This window comes from Chinchilla lanigera, unplaced genomic scaffold, assembly GCF_000276665.1.
Source record: "Chinchilla lanigera isolate Chin_1 unplaced genomic scaffold, ChiLan1.0 scaffold00074, whole genome shotgun sequence".
NCBI lineage: Eukaryota > Metazoa > Chordata > Mammalia > Rodentia > Chinchillidae > Chinchilla > Chinchilla lanigera.
Genome location: NW_004955475.1, coordinates 9,617,241 through 9,640,519, shown reverse-complemented (window position 1 = coordinate 9,640,519; position 23,279 = coordinate 9,617,241). Strand labels below are relative to the sequence as shown.

At 42.1% G+C, this 23,279-nt stretch overlaps 2 protein-coding genes across 3 annotated transcripts in view; one reads left to right on the top strand and one right to left on the bottom strand.

Moving 5' to 3' along the window:
* The first annotated feature begins 5,923 nt into the window (after window positions 1-5,923).
* Window positions 5,924-23,279, top strand: part of Awat2 (acyl-CoA wax alcohol acyltransferase 2) — a 40,440-nt gene continuing 23,084 nt past the window's right edge. The window contains exons 1-2 of one of the 2 annotated variants that reach the window (XM_005401607.1): window positions 5,924-6,004; window positions 14,099-14,127. In XM_005401607.1, coding sequence (XP_005401664.1) covers window positions 5,985-6,004; window positions 14,099-14,127 — 49 coding nt within the window. In that variant the 5' untranslated portion in view covers window positions 5,924-5,984. The remainder of the gene's footprint in view (window positions 6,005-14,098; window positions 14,128-23,279) is intronic. The other variant, XM_005401608.2, reaches the window with a different exon arrangement.
* On the bottom strand, window positions 10,679-13,787 carry Otud6a (OTU deubiquitinase 6A). Its single transcript, XM_005401605.2, has one exon. The coding sequence runs from the start codon at window positions 12,564-12,566 to the stop codon at window positions 11,691-11,693; it is 876 nt and encodes a 291-aa protein (XP_005401662.1). The 5' UTR covers window positions 12,567-13,787; the 3' UTR covers window positions 10,679-11,690.

The window sequence follows — 23,279 nt, the reverse complement described above, 5'->3', positions numbered from 1 at the left end:
TACCCTAGTCCAGAGATCATTGTCATTCTTTCACTCATTTAGTGTTCTTTGTGTAAAAGGTATAAAAATCACCTTGCTTTGGTCATTTATTTGCACTTCACTGTCTTGTGAAGATCCTATGTACATGTAAACTTAATAAAACATATATACTCAACTCCTGTTAATCAGTCTTGTATTTTTTTTTTTTTTTTGTACTGGGAATCAAACTCACAACCTCGCACTTGCCAGGCAGGCACTATGCTGCTGAGCTATATCCCTGGTCCCAAGACTTGTATTAATTTGGTTCGTAGAGCCAGCTAGAGTCCACGTGAGTACTAATGGGGTTTGAAGGTGGATTTCTCCTTTGCCCACATTATAAAAAAGATAAACCTTGAGAACTTTGAGCTAAATAAAATAGGGAAGACACAAAAAGACAAATACTGTATAATTTTTCCAGTACACGGCTCCCAGAGTAGTCAGTTTAACAGAGACAGAAAGTGGAAAGTTGGTTGCCAAGAGCTGGGAGAAGGGACAATGAGGAATTAGCATTTAATAAGTATGGAAGCTGGGAAGAATGTGCACCTGCAGTCTCAGCTACAGTGAGGTGGGAGGGTGGTCGAGGACCACCTGGGTGACGCTCCTTGAAAGTCGAGCAGTTATCACCATTTGGCTAAGCCTGGCCCTCTTTCCCTATATTGATAGGTACAGAGCTGGTTAGGACTTTACCTTATCCCATCAATTGGCGTTAAGCAATGCAAATCCGTCCAGCCAGGTGCTGATGTGTAGTCTTTGCAACAAGGTGACAGATCAGTGTTACCCGCTCTAATAGCTCCCAAAAAGGCATGTGAGCCAGGTGTGGAGAGCATGGATCAGCCTCGAGATAAGAGGCTATGACTTCCCAGGGCATAGAAGATTACACATCAGAGGTGAAGCCCCGGCTTCAAAACATTAGACACTATGCCAATTGTGTTATGCAGATTTGTCTTTCTCATATCCTTCTCTCTGTATACTGCAGAGGTGACTTCAAGCCTCCTACACAGTCCAGATCACAGCACTCACATACTTCCCGCCATTCTCTCAGTCACTCATCTTCAAGCCACTCTTCTTTACGAATTAATAAAACCCAGGTTCGGCCCTGGGTTGAGGCTTTTTGTTCTGTTAGCCATTATCCTAGCTGGACTTAGGACCCCCGTGGCTCCCTACAACTACAAATATGGCTTAGTGTCTTTATTCACGCCATGGGTTACACTGGAAGTGGTAGACTGGAATTAACCTGCTAGAGTTCCAGTAACTTTTCCATAGGATTACAAATATAAACTTCCCAAACTGTGACATGGCCCGAGAAGGGCTCGCTATGGAGGGTTACTTGATCCTAGGAGTCCAAGACCACTCTGCACAACACAGTGGGATTCTGACTCAAAACAACAGTAACAACAACAAAATGGGTACAGAGTTTCAGTTTGAGAAGATGACAGAGTTCTGGAGGTGGATGGTAGTGATAGTTACAAAACACTGTCAATGGACAATGTCATTTAATTGTACACTTAAAAATAGTTAAAATGCAGAGAGAATGACCACATTACCACGTGTCCTGAAACTTCTAGGAAGCAAAGGCAAAAAGGCAGGCCTGGTAGCTCCTCCATTTGTACCACCTCAGGGGCCGTGGTGACTTTCCTTGTAAGAGACTTCTCTTATAAGACAGGAGTCTTCTTGATACTGATTTTTATAAATATTTAGCATGTGAAATTTCTCCAATAAGACACTAACAACAAGGGGCTGGGGATTTAGCTCAGCAGCACAGCGCCTGCCTGGCAAGCGCGAGGTCATGAGTTCGATTCCCAGCACCGGAAAAAAAAAAAAAAAGACACTAACAACAAGGGGTCCCAGTGAAAATGTAGATTTTCTTCAAGAGATTGCTTTCTATATCAAATCACATAAATAGGGAAAAAGCAACATATTAAAGTCCAATCAAAAGTAAAAATAATAGCTACAATCATAAATTTTATGTCATGTATATTTCACCACAATACGAAAATTAAACAGTATAGGACTATGCTGTTTGTTTTAATTATTTATTTATACTTATATTTTTGAAACAGGGTCTCACTATATATTTCAGTCTGGCCTTCAACTTACTATGTAGTCTAGACTGGTCTCAAATTCACAGCGATCCTCTTGCCTCAGCCTCCCAAGTGCTGGGATTACAGGAGTGTGCCACCACACCCAGCTAGAATTGAAAGCTGGGGCTGGAGATGTAGCTCAGTGGTAGAGCCCTTGCCTAGCATGTTCGAGGCCCTAGTTTTGACCCCCAGCACCAGAAGTGAAAGAAAGAACTACCCATTTCTACCCCCTCATGAAAGTTTCCCTCCCATCCTTTCTCCCCTGCAACCTGGTTCTCCTCCTCAAAAGCAATCACTTATTTTAAATATATATTCTGTCCCACACAGGCAAAAACTGCATATTTACACCTATATAAAAAAAGAAATGATAGTGGTTCACACACTTTAAATTTGATAGCTGTTGCCAAGGTGCCCTCCGAAGAGACGGTACCTATGTGAAGGCCATCAGCAGTGTTTGAGAGCGCCTGTTTCTGCCTTCCCCCATCAGTATATCACATTAACCCTCGTTAGCAATGTGGCTGATAAAAAATGGCATCTCATTTAGTTTGTATTTATTTCATTTGTAATATTAAAGCAATATTTATTTAACATGGGAGACCTCTCTTGCCTCCCTCTCCAGCCTCTTTCAGAACTCTCTCCCCTTTCCCCTTGGGCTGGACTGAACAGGAAGACAGCCGTTTTTTCACTCCTTCCTGCCTCTGCTCTGGCTGTGCTCTCAGGAAGCCCTTCGCAAGCCTCTCTGACGCCCCAATGAAAGCAGGCATCCTTACCTACTGATCCTGTTGTTTTCTGTCTGTTTCCCTCTCTGCCATTTCCACTGCATGATGAGCAGTGAGGCTGGATCTTTTATCTCTCTAAGCTATTGTTTGTCACCGTTGTCTTCAGTACATAGTGAATGAATGGATGAATGGAAGGCTTCAGACAATTTCAGATTGAGGTCACCAAAGTGCAGCCATGAATGATTGAAAGATTCACCCTCTTAAAAAATGTAATTATGTGAAAGTTAGCACTTCAAATCAGTGGTGAAATGGTTGATTATTCGACAAATAGTGCTGGGCTAATTGGAGAATATCAATTTAGGTACTTAACCTGCACCCAAGTAATTTCCAGGTGTATACGTTAAATATAGCTAACTATAAAGAGAAAGAATTTAAAAACCTGAAATAAAGTACACATGAATACTGATTTGATCGCAAGATGGAAAAACAAGCCGTTTCTGATCCTAGCATCAAGACAGAAACCATAACAAAAAAGATTAATAGATTCCATTACTATTTTAAAATTCAACATGCAAAAAGACAAAAACAAAATGGAAGTAAACAAGAGAAACTATTTTTTAAACTATCCAAGTAACAAGTGTCCAGATTCATTCATATACAAAGACTTATTTAAAACCTCCTAGAAAAAAACAAATACCTATAGAAAGTTAAGGAAAACTTAGGAACAGAGAATAAATTTTAAAACATTGGCTCATGCATGAATCGGACATGCCAATAAGCACACAGAGGAATATTCAGTCTCTCTAGTAATCACTGAAGGGTCAAATAGTACAACAGTTTTCACTAAAAACTTAGCAAAGATCATCATTTTCAGTGTTAGCAACTATGTGGAAAGGTAGGGCTCTCATAACCTGAAAGTATTTGATGCAATCTTCCTGTAGGCCAATTTCCCAGTATTATTAAAAACCTCTCCTTTCAACCTAGATCACTTCTCAAAATCTTATCAAAGGAAAATCATCAGAAAATATAGACAAAGATTCACTACAAGGATATTACAGTGGTGTATATGATAGTGAGAAATTGAAAGCAATCTCAATATCCAGCAATAGAATTAGATAAATAAATTATGGCACATTCATAGGTTAGAATGCAGGCATAAAGAACTCAAAGAATTATAATCCCAGCACTCAGTAAGTTGAGGCAAGAGCATTGCTGTGCATTCAAGGCCATCCTGAGCTACACAGTGAGTTCAAGATCAGTCTGGACTACATAGTGAGACCCTGTCTCAAAAAACAGAAAAGAAAAAAACTAGATCCCTAAAATTAAAATAAATCAAAAATGAGCAATTCAGATAAACAGACATCTCCCAGAGAGAGAAGTCCAAATGGTTAATAAATACATGAGAAAATGTTCAACATCCCTGGCCATTACAGAAATGCAAATTGAAACAATCCTGAGATTCCATTTTACTCAGACCACTTGCCAGAAAGAATGACTATTAACAAAGTTTCAAAAAGTAACAAAGGCTGGTGAGGTTGTAGAGGGAAAGGAGGCCTTCTACTGTACAGTGTTGGCAAGAATATATGCTACTATCACCACTATGGAAATCAATATGGAGAGGCCTCAAGAAATTAAAACTAGAAATTCCATTTGACCCAGCCACACCTCCTTTGCATAGCTTCCCCAAAGAGTTAAAAACATCATATTACAGGGATGCATGCATATCTATATGTATACCAGCATGGCTCATAATAATGCAATTTTGACAGCAGCCTATATGTCTATCAACAGATGAATTGATAAAGTATAGCATTTCTATACAATGGAGTACTACTCTGCCATCAAAAAGAATAAATAAGTCATTTCTGGAAAAATAGATGTACCTTGAGACCATAATGGTAAATGAAATAAATCAGACACATAAACCTAAATATCACATGGTTGCCCTTATATGAAGAACCCAAAATAAATAAAGAGCAAAATAAAAGATAGATAATAGGAAATATGGAGACAGATCTTTTGCAAAAGGGAAAGGGACCAAGGATGAGGGGAAAGAAGAAAGGAGGGGAAAGGGATGAAAAAAGAATTAAGATATGTTATGTACATGTACAAACTTCTCATGCGGAATATAATCATTACATACTCCAAACATATACTAATAAAAATGGAAAAAAAATCACATTGAAGACTGCATAAAGACATAGGGAAATTTTGTAATGTACTGTTAAGTTTTTTTAAAAAGCAATTTTAAATTGGGCATGGTGGTGCACACCTGTAATCCCAGCACTCGGGAGGCTGAGGCAGGAAGATTGCTGTGAGTTTGAGGTGAACCTGGTGTACAAAGAGAGTTCAAGGCCAGCCTGAACTGCATAGTGAAACCCTGTCTCAAAAAGACAAAAAAAAAAAAAAGCAATTTTAATAGAATGGTACCAATTTTGTTCTTCAAAACAACTGAGTCTATTATATGTTTGTATACAAAAAGCCTGGAAAGAAGATACCTGAATTGGCCTGAATTCTCCACAGGACAGAGTACCTTGAATGAGCTCCTATAGAAGTGCTGGTGGAGACAGCTGGGACAGATAGTCATAGGAGAGGTTCTGCTTGCACCTCAACAGCAAAAGGCCCAATGGCCTCAAAAGTTACCATAGACAGAATCAAGGAGTGACAGCTGCCAAAGCTGATGTCATGTTCTTGGCTTCCTAGATAGAAACTAATCATAGCTAACACTATCAAACATTTATTTATTGACACTTTGTGTGTATTTTCATTCAATGCTTCTAACTGCCTCAAGAGATAAAACAAGCACTAATTGTCCTATGTTATCAGGGAAGAAACTGAGGCCCAGAAAGATTAAGTGCCTTATCCAAAGTCTCAAAGCTAGGAAGCGAGTGGAAGAGTTCAGCTTTAAGCCTAGACAGATGTTTGACTCCAGAGCCAACGTCTGCATACAGCAGGCACCTTATTTTTAGCTGCTATGTCAGGAAAGGAGGAGTATGTTAATGAGTAAAAGAAAAACAGTAAGTAAATAAATGAAAGTTACCTCTGGAATTTGGATCCCTTTGAAAATAGTGCCCTATGGCTTTTATAAGCAAAACTGCACAAAGTACTCGCTGTCCCCAGTGACTGTGAGTCACTGCTACAGAATGGAACAGACTGAAAATCCTTCATGCCCTTCCAGATCCCACAGTGAGTTTGTGCCCTGGATATGATTTGGATGTGGCCTGAGTTAATGTTTCCATCTCCCTTCCACCACAGGCAGATCTAGTGGGGGTAGCTAGCAACAGGCCTGATAAGATCGTAAGGGCTCTCAAGATAGGAGCGGTTATTTCTCTTCCATTCAGGGACAAGCCTGTGAAACGGGGCCCTACTGTCTTGATGCTATGCATAACAGAATTCCTTGGGTAGCACCAGCACTACATAGCTAGCAAGGTCTACCTTGTCCCTCTTAAACAACCTATTGCTTTCTTCTGCATTTAAGGTCCCTGCTGGGCCTAGGCCTCCTTTCAAGCCTGAGAGCATTTCTCTCACAACAGTGCCCTATCTCAAGCCATCTCCCCTACAGCTTGTGTATTTGATGCATCCTCAGAAACCTTTACCTAGTACGTACCTCCTCTTCCAACCAGGTGCTATTCTCTAGCCCTTCCCCACTCAAAATCCAGGAATTTCTTTCACATCCTCAGCCAACCCGTACCCTATACCAGTGATGGCGACCCTTTTAGAACTTTCAACGATACAAACAGCCCTCTGTAGCACACGTGCCATAGGTTCGCCACCACTGCACACCAACCAAGCCCCCTTCTGCCTGCCTCTCTCCCCACACTTCTAGTAGGAGCCCTTAACCTGCCCATGCCTGCTTTCTCCGCCGAGTCCCCTCACTTAGCCGGGCTCTGTTCATTCACCCATGCCTTCCCCCCAAGTGAGGTCCTCTCCCCCAGTCAGGTCTCCTTCCCTTGTCAGGCCGGCTTTGCCTGTATCCACCTATGCCGCCCTCGGGCAACCTTACCCAGCCAGTACCTCCTTCTGCAGCAGTCCTCGCCAGGCCCCTGCGCTAGTTTGTTACCTCTCCCTGGCCTGTGACCCTGAACTGGTAGGCCCTGTTGGCAACCCGATAGTCTCCGCCGGCCCAAACTGGTGTGTAAACCTGCACTGCCTCACTCTTGTAGGAACTCTACCCCGGCCCGGGCCCCTTCTCTGACCAGGACGTCTTCATCCACAAAGCCCTATCTCCAGGCAGGCTCCTTGACCCCACTTGACTTTCTTTGCCCAGCCGGGCCCCTCTCCTCATCCAGGCCCCCGTGCTATCCTGTGCCCTGTCCTCAGCTAGGCCCCCTTCCTCAGCCATGTGCCTTCACTCAGCCAGGATCTCTGCCTGGATCCTATCCGATCCCTTCCCTAAGAGCCCCTCTGCACCTGCTAGGCCTTCTCTCCCGGCCAGGTCTACTAACCCATCTCCAGCCAATGTTGTTCTCAGTATTCAAATCTCTCCCACTGCCAGCTTCCCCTTTCTGGCTATGACTCCCTCCCCGTCCCCTTCCCCTGCCAGAGTCCTGCTCTAGTCAGGCACCCCTTTCCTGCCAAGGTCTTCTCATACTCCGGGGTCCCTCCCTGCCGGGCTCCCTCCCTCAGCTTGTGTCAGCCCTGTAAACCTCTGCTCCTTCCACAAGACAGGCACATCCCCATATCCAGGCCCCTTCCCCAGCCTGACCCTTGTCACAGTGTCTGTCCTCCCCTCCTCTTAGGTTTGCTTTCTTGTGCAGTGCCCTTCTTCAGCCTGGGTCTCACCTGACAGCCTGTGGCCCTTCCCTCAGCCACAGGATGCATCCCCTGTTAACAGACAGGGACACCTTTCTTGTCTTTTGGCTCCAGCCAGTTCCTACCAGCTCTCTACGACACCCTGTTTGTTGTGGGTTTTTTTTGAGACAGGGTCTTGCATAGTTCCAACTAATTTTGAACTATGTACTGCAGGCTGGCCTTGAACTCACAGCAATCCTCCTGCCTCAGCCTCCAGAGTGCTGAGATTACAGGCATCGCCACCACGCCTGACTCCCCACTCTATTTATCTCTATACCTTCACAGTCAGGTCTCCTTCCCTACCTTGCTTCCTGTCCACAGCTGTGTCCCTTTCTTCTGTGTCTGCCTCCCTACTCAGCTAGGTCCCTTTCATAGTTTGTTCCTCCTTGCCCTGCCATTCCCCTGCCTGCCCCCCCCCACTAAGCCTGTACCCTCAGATGTCTCGCAGGCCCAGTCAGGCTTTGTTGTCCTTCCATGACCTTTCTGGGCCGGGGATATAGCTCAGCGGCACAAGCGCCTGCCTGGCAAGCGCAAGGTCCTGAGTTCGATTTCCAGTACCAGAAAAGAAAAAAAAAGAATATTAATCCCTTCCATGATCTTTCATAACACAGGACCTCTCCAGCCCGTGTCCCATGCCTAGCTCGGCCCTCTTCCCCATCTGGGCCCAATTCCCCAGCCAGGACCCCCTCTATGCCTATGCCCCCTTTCTGAGCCAGCTTCCTATGCCCAGCCAGGTTCCCTTCCCAAATCATGTCCCCACCCCAGCTCGCTCCCACCTTCTACGCCTGGTGGGTCCTTCACCAGACAGAATCCCTATCTAGTCCTCCTCCAGGCAGACCCTGTTCTCCAGCCAGTACCTCTTTTCCAAGAAAGCCCCTTCCTCCAGACCCCTTTCCTTATCAAGTGTTCCTTGCCTGCCACGCAGCTGGTGCCAACCATTTCTCCACTCACTAGCCATGGATCCCTTCAGAGTGTGCTGTCCTCCCGACCCCCACCAGCCTGGCCTTCTGCGCTAATGAATTTCCCCTTCCCCTGCTGTTCCTTCTTCTACAACCTGTACCTCTTTCCTGGTCCTGCCCACTTTCCTGCCCTATTACCCCCCCACCCCCGCCAAGACTTTCCCCAGAATGCATCTCCGTTCCCAAACAGCTTCCCCTCCCAAGCCATGCCCCCTTCCTCTCCTTATATAACCAGCCCCAGCTGGCTCACCTTCCCTGACCAGAAGCTCTTCACCACCTGTGTTCCTGCGCCCACCCCGGACCTTTACCCTTGGCAGGCGCCCTCCCTGCACCAGGCCTTCTTTCCCAGCCTGTGCCCTTTACCCTGCTGTCTGTCAAAACCCCCTACCTTAGCTAGGCTGATCCCCTCCCCACCTCTATGTACCCCCGTCAGAGAACACCTTTTCCAGTTTTAGAGCCCCTCATTAGCCTTTGCCCTTGTCCCCAGTCAGGCCTCCCCCCAGGCTTGCGCTGCAGACTCCATGTAGGTCCCCTCTTACAGCCAGGTTGACCACCCACGCTCCGTTCTCCAGCCATCTTCCTTCTTCAGCTTGTGTCCCCCAGCCGCTCCCGGTTTTCCTATGTCCCATTCGTCCTCTTGGGCTGCCCAGCCAGCCGGCATCCTGTTTCCCAGCCGGCTTACATCTCCACTCCCAGCCTCTTTGCCCTCTGCCTCCTCACCCTCCTCCTGCAGCTTGTTCCCCCTTCTCTCTAACCTCCCCAGCCCGTGTTCCCATCCCTATAAAAGGCTCTCTTCTCACACATCACCCCAATCCTGCCCTTTCTCCTTCGCCAGCTGGCTGGCTGAAACTTTTCTCATACACACATTTACCCAGTGAGCAATCTGGCAGGATTTTCATATTAGTATTTTGGGAACACCCCAAAAGAAAACACGGTGGAACTTCTTTCTCTCCTGCAACACAGGCCTGATTGGTAAGGTTGTGGAAGTGGGGGTTCCTTTTCAAACCCAGCAATGAGAATACCTTCAAGCAAAACCACTGCATGTCCTCCATTACTGAAACATAATGAAGGTGAGCCTCCAGAGAAAGTTGCTGCCTAAACCGTTCCCTGGGAAACACTGCACCCCAGGCCACCGCAAACTGCAGGGGCATTTCTCCTCCCCAAAGTCTGATCTGTTCCCCTGTGTACCTGCTCCCCAAGCCCCAGGAGTCAGTCCTTTGCTGAAGTAGATCCTGGTATACAAACTGTATATGAGTGAAGTCACAAATACAGAAAAATAGAGAAGCAGGGATTTTTAAACAGCTTTTATTTCTTAAGCAACTTGCATAATTTTTAAAAAGTTTCTGAATGGATATATTTTATTTTTTAACAGTTGAAATATACAAAGAATTTTTTAATGAATTTAATGCCACCAAAGCACAGGATCCGAAGATTAAAGAATTATTGCACATCATGTAACTTTTCAAATTCTTTTGGTATATTCAGTATACTGACAGATCTCAAGCATCAGATAAACTGTATTGTTCACAAATGCTTGTTGGTTTGTTTTTCTGAGATAGGCTGTCATTATGTAGTTCAGGCTGGCCTTGAACTATGAAGCCCAGGCTGGCCACAAACTCTCTCCTGCCTCAGCTTCCCAAGCTGAAATCAGAGGCATGTACCACCACACCTGGCTAAATTTGTGGTTCACCCAGTTTTGTTTTTTGAGACAGGGCCTTGTTATGCAGTTCGGAGTGGCCTAGAACTCACTATGTAGCCCAGGCTGTCCTTGAACTTGTGGCAATCCTACTGCCTCAGCCTCCCAAGTGCTGGGATCACAGGTGTACGCCACCACGCCCAGCTCACACTTGTTTTGCTTTGAGACAGGGTCTCTCTATGCCGTTCAGACTGGCCTTGAACTCACTATGTAGCCCAGGGTCGTCTCGAACTCACAGCAATCATCCTGCCTCAGCGTCCACAGTGCTGGGATCACAGGTGTATGCCACCACACCAGGGTGTTCACATTTTTTGCCTCCCAGTGGTTTTTAGTATAACAAAATAGATTAACTACTTTACTATTTCCTAAAGTTACCTTAATATTTTTTGTAAGAATTAAGGAAAATCACTAAGTTGAGATCTTTCAGATTTCATACAGTTGACATAACAAGGTGGATCAAGTTGAGTAAAGTCATAGTACTTAACATCTCTAAGAATAAAGAAAATTGACTAGATCCAGATTTTTACCCCTCTCAGTAAGTTCACTTATCTACCTATCAGTTTGTCTCTTCTTGCTTCACATCAGTTGTAGAGAGAATGAAATGCAACAACTCTTTGAATAAAGCCAGATCTCCTTGTACCTTTAACAAACTTCAGGTCTTTGGCATGTACAGTAAACTTTACCTAGCCTGTCAGTTTATGTAAATTTGCCTTTTATATTTATTGAACACTTACATTTGCCTTTTAAGCTTAACAATGCTATTCAGAGCTCAGAAAACACCTGTGCAACTAAAAGTAATTTGCAACCACACAAGTTTGAATGAAGAAAACAAAACCAAACTACGAGCAGAAGAACTCTTGTTCATAACCTCAGATGTCTCCTGCGTGGCCCAGCATAAAAAGCAAACCCAAGAACAGTGTGTGACGCTATTTTTTTTTTCAAAAGAACAACAGAAGGCGTTCAGAAAGCATATCAATCACATAAACGCCACTTTCATCTCAAGAATCCAATAAATTCACGGCGGAGTGTGAAGACGCCAAGCATTTACCGAAGTGGAGGCGTGAAAGCAAACATGAACATTTGCAGCACACTGGAAATGTTACGAGTTCTAAATCGGGGAGGGAGGCAAAGGCTCAGGGAAGGACGAACAAGCGAGACGGTATAAAGTGGGCAGCCCTCAGGCAGCGAAAGCAGGCATCCCCCTCCGGGTTACGATCCCGTCCCCTGTGGAGTGAAAGAAGCCGCAGAGAGAGGCGCAGAAAGAAGGTGTGGGGCGACGCCGCGGGGGAGCATTGTAAGTAAACTTTAATGACATTTTAAATGAAGCAGAGGGAAGCAAAGGAGCAAAGCGCGCAAGGAAACGGAGCCTACCGGGAGGCGCGCGGCGGCGGCGCCAGGAGCGCCGGCGCGGGGCCGCGGGAGAGGCCTAGAGGAGGCGCGGGGCCGGGCCGCCCGCCGCGCCGGCCTCGAGCGGCTTCACCGAGTTGTAGTGCTCGCCGAGGCTGCAGGCGTAGTGCAGGTAGACCAGCGTGAGCGGCTTCTTGCGGTACTCCTCCCCGATGAGCAGCGCGGGGGCGCTGGCCTGGATCACCTCGATGGGGGTCTGCAGGACGTGCGACAGGGCCCTCAGCTCCAGCAGGCCCCCCCACGCGCGGCGGCGCACGATGTCGTCGCAGTGGGCCATGAACTCCGGCAGGCTGTAGGCGTCGCCCGTTTCCGGGTCGCTGAAGAACGGCAGAAAGTCGTCGACGTGCTCGCGCATGTAGTCGGCGGTGCGGCGGCGCAGGCTCTCCACCGTCACGGAGAACACCAGCTGGTCCTGGACGGCGCGGTACATGCACTGGCTGTCGGCGGGGATGTCCTTCATCTCCAGGTACTTGGCCGCCAAGATGCTCGAGAGCTTCTCCTCCTCCTCGTGGCGGAAGCTGGCCAGATGCTCCATCTCGGCCACGAGGACCCTCTCCTGGTGCTCTCGCTCCAGGGCCTCCATTTTCTCTCGCCTTTTCTGTGCCCTGGAGACGTGAGGGTGCCGGTTCTCGAGATTCATCTTCGCCAGGTTTTCGGTGACAGAATCCACGGTGGCGCCGCCGGGGAAGTTCTCTTGGAACTTCTCTAACTCCTGCTGGTGCCTCTGCTCCATCTCAGCCTGGAGGCGAGCCACGTCGTGGCGCACCTCCTTTCTTCTCTTCTTGTCGCTCTTGGGGACCGAGCACTTCATGCTCTGGATTTGGGCCTCTAGTTCTTTCTTTTCACGGTGGTGGCGACGGAGCATCCGCTGCCGTTCACTCTGGAGATCTTCCATGACGTTAACAGGAGGCGAGAACCAGTATGGTGGCAGCTCACCTTAACGGTTCAAATCACCCAGCAGGCCACAGATCCTCAGCCTGGCCTCACTCAGGCGCTCTGTTCGCCTCAGCGAGGCTTTGTCTCACCCTATTCACAGCCCGGTCTACTATTGGCTACTGTCTCCCCAGGGCTACGCCCCCCCGGCAATCTGGCACTGTGATTGGCTGTTGGTAGACCCTAACTATGAGCTCTGTAACCCCCGTAGCAACGCCTTTCAGTTCTAACGGAATTCACATATCACTAGGAAGATCCTGCCCTTCTACAGCTTGTGCCGTAACTGGGCTTGTAGAATGTTTCAGTGAGACCTACTGCCTACTTCATTTCCAAGTTTGGACACATCGCAAGCACAGGCCATGCTAGATAACTGCGTGATAAATACTATACCATCAGCTGAATGTGCTCTGACCCTGGACTTGGCATTGCTCCTACTGTCCAGGAGGCAATGTGGTTTTCTCCAGTTTTTCAGGTCCCTTGACCAATGAGCCCTTAATCTTTGTGCATCAGAACAAAGAGAGTTCCTTATGTTCCTGGGAACAGAGTCCTTTCAATTTATGCCTCCAGCCCACCCTGCCACATCTGTGTAAAAAGGCAACCGTTACTCTTTTTTAGAGCTATTCACTCCAAATAAGCAGACCTCTTGGCTTGGCTTGTGCCAACAGAATTCGTCCACTCTACGCTTCCTTTCTCCTCGGTCCCCAGCTCCCAAAATCGGCTCTGTAGGATACCCAAGAAACACCACAGCCAATGTTCATCAAACCTCTTCTTTCTGATCATTTTTAACTTCTATAAGTTCTGAGAAGAAAGACAGCTCCAAGCTATTTTAAATATATACTCTTCCTGCCCCACCCCGCTCACTTATGTCTTGAACCACCAAATAAGACAGTTCTCTGGACAAAAGCTCCCCTTTACTACAGATAAGGAAAGTAGACATTCATGCAAGTTTGTTACATGTATCAAAATTTTGTTCCTCTTTGTTGAGAAATAGTAAGGATTTATTGTATTTTGTTTAACAATTCACTAATTGAAGGACAGTTGGTTTGTTTTCAGTTTTGAAGTACTATAAACCTGCGATAAACATCTGTATACAGTTTTGTGTGAACATAAATCTTCATTTCTCTGGGGGAAAATGTCCAGGAGTGCAACTGCTGGGTCATATTCAAAGTATGTGTTTATTTTTTAAGGAACTATTTTACAGAATGGTTGTACCATTGTACATTCCCACTTTCTGTGTGTGAGTGATCTAGTTTCTTTGCATCCTCACCATTACTGATTGTCACAAGTTTTTGTTAGCCATTCTAATAAGTGTATAGCTACATTTCATTGTGGTTCTAGCTTGTGTTTTCCTTGTGGCTAATGATGTTCGTCTTTTCATGTGTTCATTTGCCATCAATAACCTACGATTTTGTCTTCTTTAAAGTGTTTAAGTCATTTGCATATTTTCTGATTGGACAATTCTTACTGTTAATTTTGAGTTCTTTTATGTTTTAGATATGAGGTCTTTCTTGGATACGTGCCTTGTAAGTATCGTCTCCCAGTCTATAGCTTGTTTTTATCATCTTAGCAGGGTCTTTCTCAAATCAAAACTTTTTCATTTTGATGATGTAAAATTTATCAAATTGTCCCTAGATAGGTTGTATTGAGACAGGAGAGGGGGACCTGATACTCCTCAAAGACTGCTTTTACACTACAGCTGCCCCAAACACCACGGAGCCTGGCATCAGCTCTATCAGGCCTCCATGGCTGCTCCAAGAGATATTTGCTTTGTCTATGGCACATTTCAGTCACAGACCTATCATAGGTCACCCTACCTTGCAGACCCTCTGGGTAACTCATCCCTTTGCTGCTCTCCTCAGTCAGGTCTGCTAAGGAACCCCAGCCTTCCCCATGACCACTCTATATAAGGAAGCGCCTCAGACCAGTCATGCACTACTTCTAATAAAGTCTTTTCAAGTAGCATGTACCAGCCTATTCATGACTTCTGTCTCAAGTGGCTGGTGACTGAGCTACTGACCCTGAAGATGGCTAGCAGCCAGACAGCAGTGGAGAGTAACAAAGAACATCTAGAAACTGCCATCTGTAGTGACTGGAAGAGCCTCTGAATCCTACCATTACCTGCTTGCTCCAGGCAGCAAAGAGGTATGGTATTTATGTACAATTGAATACTATTGTACTCACTAAAACAGCTACTATCTGCTGGCATTGAAAGCTCAGGGCTGTTGACACTAAAAGAGCTACATTACCAATTTGTGATTTCTGTATGAATTGCGTAAGAACCCTTAGGTTTTTGGTAACATCCTGGAAGCATGTGTGTAGAGCGTCCCCTCTACAGGGCCCTGGGAAGAGGGCAGACAGTGGGGATGGGGGTTAGTGGACCCAAGAGTCAGCATGTGTCTGATTTCCATCTCACATGCACCTAAGAGTTCACACCAGTGACAATATTTTTAGTGTCAAGACTAAGAACTCTTTGTCTAATACTAGATTTCAAAAATGTTACCCTTTTTAAAGCTAAAAGATTCATAGCTTTAGGTTTGAAAGTTAAATTTGTGATGTACTTTTAAATTTTAATTTATTAGTACTTGTTTGTGATATATGACTACTTTCATTATAGGTATTTGGTACGTGTACATGACACATTTTAATACTTTTTTATATCCCCTTCTTTCCCCTTTCCCCCTCCTTTCATCTCCTGGTCCCCCTCCCAGTTGTAGTAGATCTGTTCCCCTGTATCTTTTAATCTATCTTGTATTTTGCTCTTTATTTATACTGTACTTTGGATTTCTCATATAAGAGAAATCATTTGGTATTTAAACATGTGTGTCTGATTTATTTTACTTAATATTAGTTTTTAAGGTGGATCCATTCTCCTATAAAGGTTCAAACGCATCTTTCTCTATAGCAGAATAGTATTCAATTGTACATAAATACCATATTTTCTTCATCCATTTGTCTTTTGATGGACGTACAGGTTGCTTCCAAGGTTTGGCTATTATGAATTGGGCTGCATGTATTGCTATAATGTGATGTCTTTAAATCTTTCAGGAAGGTATCTAGAAGAGGAATAGCTGGGTCAAATGGAATTTCTATTTTGCTTTTGATGAATCTCCATACTGATTTTCATAATGGTTGTACTAGTTTACATTCCCATTGACAATGCAAGAGGGTTTCTTTTTCACCTCAGCCATGTCAGCATTTGTTATTATTTGATTTCTTAATGACTGCCATTTTTTCTAAAATAGGGTGGCTTCTCAGTGTTGCTTTAATTTGTATTTTTCTAATGGACAGTGATGTTGAACATTTTTTATGTATTTATGAGTCATTTATATTTCTTCTCTTGAAAAGTGTGATTTATTTTAACTTTGCTTTTGTGTAAAGTTTGAGACTTAAGGTTCATCTTTTTGCCTACAGATGTCCAGTTATTGCCACATAATTTGTTGGAAAAGCTGTGCTTCTTCCATGGAGTCAGTTTTGTACTTTTGTCAAAAATAAATTGGAAACATTTTTGTGGTGCTATTTCTGGGCCCTTTACACTATTTCATTCATCTGTATGTCTATACTTTCACAAACAGGCATGATTAAGGTAACTTTGTAATAAGTCTTGAAATCGGGTAAAATATTCCTCCAACTCTGTCCTTCTCTTTCAAAGTTGTTTTAGCAATTCTAATTCCCTTGTTTGTCTATATAAATTTTAGAATATACTTGTAATGGTTGATACATTGTGTCAACTTGAGCAGTCTAGAAGCTTAACTAAGTAACTCAGTAATTCTACATCTTAGGGTGTAGATGACATACCCTTACCACTCTAGGATGTTGTTCATTGTGTCAATTTGAGAAGTTTAGAAGTTTAATTAAGTGACTCATCAGGGGACCAGGGTCCTCACTTTGTAAACATCCTGAGCCTGTGCAAGAGAAGGGCAAAGATTTGGTGTGAGTGCTACACCAACCTGAGGGTGGGTACCCTGCACACGATATAAGGGAGGAAAAGAGACTTGCCCTCCCACTTTTGCTCTTGTTGCTTATGCTGTCTTCTGCCAGCATGAATTGCTGCCCCTCTGCCATGCCATCCTGCTTTGGAGCCAGCTCATTATGGACTGGAACTGCCACAGACTGTGGGCTAAATAAACCCTTCTTCCTTTAACTTTAGGTGTTGGGTATTTTGTCTCAGCAGCAAGAGAAAAGTAACCAACACACTTGTTTATAGCGACAAAAAATCTTGCTGGAATTTTCATAGGAATTGTGCTAAAGCTATACATAAATTTAAGGAAAATTGAAGTCTTTACATATTAAATCTTTCAATCCATGAACACCTGTTTATGTATTACCATTTATTCAGATCTTCATTGATTTCTTTCATTAATACTTCACTATATAAAGCTTTCACTATATAAATCATATATATTTTATTAGATTTACTGTTATGAACTTCTCTCTTTTGACAGGTGATTATGAATTGTGCTGTATTTCACACAGGTTACTTGCAAGATTTGGCTATTATTAATTGAGCTGCTATAGACATTGGTCTGAATGTATTGTAATATGATACCTTTAAGTCAGGAAGATATGTAGAAGACCATTTGGGTCATTTCTAGTATGTAGAACTATAATGGACTTTTACGTTTATCTTGTGTTCTACGACCTTACTTAACTCACTTCTTCCTTTTTAAAATTAAAGTTATTGGTACACTTTGGATATACACAATGATCACATTCATCAGAGGGAATTTGTATGTGTACATAATATACTTTGATTCTTCTTTTTCCCCCATTCCCTTCCCCTTCTTCAACATTTCCTGCCCCCATTTATTAAAGCTTTGTTTCCATTTTCTTCCATCTATTGTTTTTTCCCCTTTTCCCTTCCTTCCTTTCCCCTCCCTCCTCCTTTTTCCCCTTCCCATTTGAACATTTTCTTCCTGCTTCCCAATATCAGTCATCCATTTTGGTCCTTATTTACTCTTTGGGTTTCACATACAGGAGAAACAACACAATATTTAAATATGCATGTTGAGGGCTGGGGATTTAGCTCAGCGGCAAAAGCGCCTGCCTGGCAAGCGCAAGGTCGTGAGTTCGGTTCCCGGTACTGGAGAAAAACCAAAAAAAAAAAAAAAATATGCATGTTGAATTTGTTTCACTTAAAATTATGTTCTCAGGGTCCATCTATTTACCTAAAAATGTCACAAGTTTATTCTCCTTTGTGGCAGAGTAGTACTCCATTGTATATAATAACTGCATTTTCTTTATCTGTTAATGGGCATTTGTTGTGTTTTTTGTCTAGATGTCCCCCTAAAGCCTCAATCAGTCATAGATGGTGAGTTTCAGAAGTTTCTGGACTAGAGTGTTTAATACTGGAATTAAGGGTGTGTGATTACTAAATCAGTCCACTGATTGATTTGGCATATTTCTGGGTGTGGATAATGGGAAGGCCCATCCTGGGTGTGGGTGGCACCACCCAAAGGGTGGGTAGCCTGGAAGGGGTAAAAGGGAGTGGCAGGCTGCTGCTTCACTTGTTGCTTGCTGCTTGCTGCTTTCTGCCTGCCTGCTCTGTAGTGGCCCTCTGCCATCCCACCCTGCCTTGGAACCAGCCAATATGAACCAAAACCTTTACAAACTGTGAACTACAAATACTTTCCTCCTTTAACTTTGGGTTTGGGTAATTGGTCTCAGCAATGACAAAAGTAACTAAGACAGCATTGGGGATGTTTCCAAGATTTATCTATTACAAATTGTGCTGCTATAAACACGGGTGTGCATATACTGCTGTAGTAAGATGCTTTTAACTCTTTTGGGAAGATACCGAGGAAAACAGCTGGGTGAAGTGGAACCTCTAGTTTTAGTTTTTTGAGGATTCTCTGTACTTATTTCCATATTGGTTGGATCAATTTATACTCCTACAAACAGTGGAGAAGGGCTCTTTTTTCCCCACAGCCATGCTAGCATTTGTTACTGGCTGATTTCTTGATGACAGCCATTCTTTCTGGAGTGAGATGTAATCTCAATGTTATTTTAATCCACATTTCTCAAATGACCAATGATATTGAATATTTTTTTCATGTATTTATTTGTTTGTGATTCTCCATCTGAGAAGTTGTCTTAGTTACTTTTTTCATTGCTAGGATAAAATACCTGATAGTCAAAGGAGGAAAGGTCTATTTAGCTCACAGTTTGTAGAGGTTTCAGTCCATAATCAACTGGCTCAGGCAGGGTGAGATGACAGACAGGCATTGCAGAGGAGAAATAGTTCATGGCAGGCAGAAAGTAACAGAGCAAGGAAGGGATGACCACAACTCTTTCTATCCTTTATAACTTATCCAGGCTACTTAGGGTGGGTAGCATTCACAAACTTAATCTTAGTGCTCTTGATCCTAGCATTGCACCATGAATCAATCCCAGTTGCACACACTCTAGATTCTATTACCTCTGAAAAAGCCCCGTCTATGACTGCATGAGGCTTTGGGGGGACATCTGCACACAAGCCATAACAGAAGTGTTTATTCATTTCAGATGCATAGTTTTGAATTAGGTCTTTAAATGGAGAGGTCTGATTTTTTTTGAGGTCTTTATATATTCTAGATATAAGTACTTTGAGGAATAACTGGTAAAAATTTTTCCCATTCTATGGGTTGACTGTTTACTCTTTTGGGGGCTTTCTTTTACTTGGCAAAAGCTGTTTAATATGATGTGATCACAGTTGTTGATTTTTTGTAGTATTTCCTGTGCAATTGGGGTTTTGTTCATAAAGTGTTTGCCTACACCTGTGTGTTCAAGCGTTTTATTTATTTTATCTTCCAGTAGATTAAGTGTTTCTGTTTCAATATTTAGATATTTTATCCATTTTGATTTTAGTTTAATGCATGGTGAGAGATATGAGTCTAGGCTTAATCTTTGGCATATGGAAAGCCAGTTTTCCCAGCACCATTTATAAAAGAAGCTATCTTTCTTTCAGTGGAAGTGTCTGGCTCCTTTGTCAAAAGATAAGGTAGCTGAGTATATTTGTAGTTGTTTCTGCATCTTCTATTCTGTTCCCTTGATCTTTGGGTCTTCTTTTGGTCAGCACAATGCTGTTTTTTATCATGGTAGCTTTGTAGTATAATTTCAAGTCTGGGATTGTGATGCCCCCTGCCTTGCCTTTGCTGCTCAGAATTGCTTTTGCTCTTCTGGCTTTCTTCTTGTTCCATATGAATTTTAATATTGTTTTCTCTAGTTCTGTGAGTTATGCTATTGGTACTATGATTGGGATTGCATTAAATCCATATAACAGTTTCGGAAGTATGGCCATTTGCAATGTATTGGTTTTGCCTATCCAAGAACAGGGGCTATCTTTACATTTTCTACTATCCTCTTGTATCTCCTTTTAAAGAGTACTGTAGCTTTCAATGTAAAGTTCTTTTACTTCCTTCATTAGATTGATTTGTAAGTATTTCATTTCTATGTTATTGTGAAAGGTGTGGTTTCCTTAATTTTTTTCTCAATGAGATTGTTATTGGTGTACAAGAATGCTATTGATTTTTTGAGTATTGACTTTGTATCCTGCTTTACTACTGAATTTGGTTATTAAATCTAGGAGTATTTTGGTGGAGCTTTTGGGGCCTTCTATGTAGAGTATAACGTGATCTGCAAATAATGATAAACTTAACTTCTTCCTGCCTATGCTTATTCTTTTTTTCTCTTGTGTAACTGTTCTGGCTAACGTTTCCACAGGTGTATTGAACAGGAGTGGTGATAGTGGGCATCCTTGTCCTGTTCCTAATTTTAGAGTGGAAGCTTTCAATTCTTGTCCATTTACTTTGCCTATTGATTTGTCATAGATGACTTTTATTAGATTGAGATAAAGACATTCTATTCCAGTTTTCCATAGGGTTGTTTATCATGAATGGGTGTCGAATTTTGTCAATGCTTTTTCTGCATCTGTTGAGATGATGATGTGGTTTTTGTCCTTTGTTCTGCTAATGTGGTGTATTACATTTATTGCTTGTGTATGATGAATCATCCCTGCATCCTTGGGATGAATCCTATTTGGTCATGGTGTAGAATCTTTTTTATGATTTGCTGCATTCTGTTTGCCAGTATCTTATTGAGGATTTTTGTGTCTATGTTGGTTAGGGAGATTTGCCTGTAGTTTTTTTGTTTTGTTTGTTTTTTGGTTGGATCCTTCTCTGGTTTTGGTATCAGAATAATTTTTGTTTCCATGAATGACTTTGGGAGTATTGCTTCGCTTTCAATTTCATTAAAGAGTTTGAGGAGTAGTGGCATTAGATCTTCTCTAAAGTTCTTGCAGAATTCTGCAGGAAATCCATCAAGACCTGAGCTTTTCTTTGTTGCAAATTTTCTAATTACTTCTTCAATATTGACTGACATTGGGTTATTTAGAATTTTCATATCTTCTTGATTCAGCTTTGGTAATTCGTATGTATGTGGGAATCTGTCCATTTCTTCTGAGTGTTCTGTCTCATTAAAGTACAGTTTCTTGAAGTAGGTATTTTTTTGTTTGTTTTTTCTGGTACCAGGAATCGAACTCATGACCTTGCACTTGCCAGGCAGGTGCTGTGATGCTGAGCTAAATCCCCAGCCCCCTTGAAGTAGGTATTGATCATCTAGATTAATACGAGATCCATTGTGCTTTCACCCTTTTCATTTTTAATAGCATGGATTTTTGTCTTTTCTTTCCTGTTTTTGATAAGGTTGGCTAAGGGTTTGTCTATTTTATTTAATCTATTAAAGAACCAACTCTTTGGTTCATTGATTCTTTGTATTGTTCTCTTAGTCTCACTTGCATTAATTTCTGCTCTAATCTTGATAATTTCATCCTTTGTATGGGATTTGGGTTTAGTTTGCTCTTTTTTTGTTTTTTTTTTTTTTTTTTTTTTTTTTTTTAGAACCTGGAGGTTTTACATTAAGTTATTTACTTGAACTTGCTCCGTTTCACTGATATGAGAATTCAGCACTATAAATTTTCCTCTTATGACTGCTTTGATTGCATACCTTAAATTCCAGTATGTTATACTGGCATTATCATTTAACTGTAGACACTAATTTCTTCTTTAGTTTCATTTATGATCCATTCATTCTTCAGAAAGGTGTTGTTTAATTTCCATGTGTTAATGTAGCTTTTTTTGTTTCTTTTGCCATTTTCTTCCAATTTCATTGTGCTATGATCTGATAATATACACAGGATAACATTAGTTACTTTTCATTTACTTAAGCATGTTCTATGAGTATTAGTTCTTCTTTAAATGTTTGGTATGATTTTCCAGTGAAATCATCTGAGTCAAAACATTGCTTATTAAGGTTTTCTAAATTACAAAATCATATCCTATAATAGAGCTAATCAAATTATTTCATTTTCCATGAGTTTTTGGTCTATTTCTTCTAATCAGTCAAATTTATAGGTGTAGAGTTTGTAGCATTCTGTTATTGTTTGATGTCTGGAAGATCTGTGGTGATATTCTTTGCTTTATTTTTTTTCTTTTGGTTTGTTTGTTTGTTTTGTTTTCTCTTGTTTTTGGTTTTTGAGACAGGATCTCACTCTTTAGCCCAGGCTGGCCTCAAACTCTTGGTGATCCTCCTGCCTGAGCCCCCCAAGTGCTGGGATTGCAGGTGTGTACTACCATGCCTTGGCATTTCCTTGCTTTAATCTTGAGAATGGTATTTTTTGCTTCTCTCTTTAATTCTTTGTTGTTTGTTAGTCTCATCAGAGATTTTGTTAATTTTCTCTTTTCAAAAAACAACCTGCATGCATCATTGATTTTCCCTAATGCTTTGCTGTTTTCAATTTCATTTCATTGTTTCCATCTTTTTGTTTATTTTTGGTTTAGTTTGCTTTTTTTTAGATTTTTAAGCTAGAGTTTAGATCAGATTTTTCTTCTTTCATATGATATGTATGTAATGCTTGTCAGTATTGCTTTAACTGTATCTTACAGGTTTTGATATGTTATAATATCATTCTCATTCTGTTCAACGTATCTTTTGGTTTCCCCTGCGACTCTTTGGTCTGTAGATTATTTAAAAGTGAGTTATTAGCTTCCAAGTGTTTGAAAGTTTTCCTGTTTTTTTTTTTTCTGTTATTGATTTCTACTATGATTCCTTAAGGTTAGAGAACACACTTCTATAGGATCTCAATTCATTTCAATTTGTTCCAGTTTGTTCATTACCCAAAATATAGTTTATCTTGGTATATCTTCCATGAGTGCTTAAAAAGAATTTGTATTCTTTTATTGTTGAAGTGTTCTATAAATGTTATTTATAACATATTCATTGATGGTGTTGCTGACTATATCGTTTTCATTTTCTGCCCAATTTTAATACATATTGTTGATATAGGAGTGCTGTAGTTTCCCACAATAATTGTAGTCTTTTCTATTTCTCTTTTCAGTTCTTCAGATTTTGCTTCACATATTTCACACTTCTGTTGCAAATCTTACACAGTGTAGGATCTCCACCTGTTAATATTAATGTTTGCATAATAAATACTTTATAATCCTTTTACTTTTAATCTTCCAATATTATCACTATTATATTAGCAGTAGTAGTAGTAGCAGTAGTAGCAGTAGTACTGGAGATTGAACCCGGAAAATGCTGACCTGCATCTTCAGCCCTATTTATTTATTTTTGAGAGAGAGTCTTGCTAAATTGCCCAGGCTGGGGTTTTGTTGTTGTTTTTTGTTTGTTTGTTTGTTTG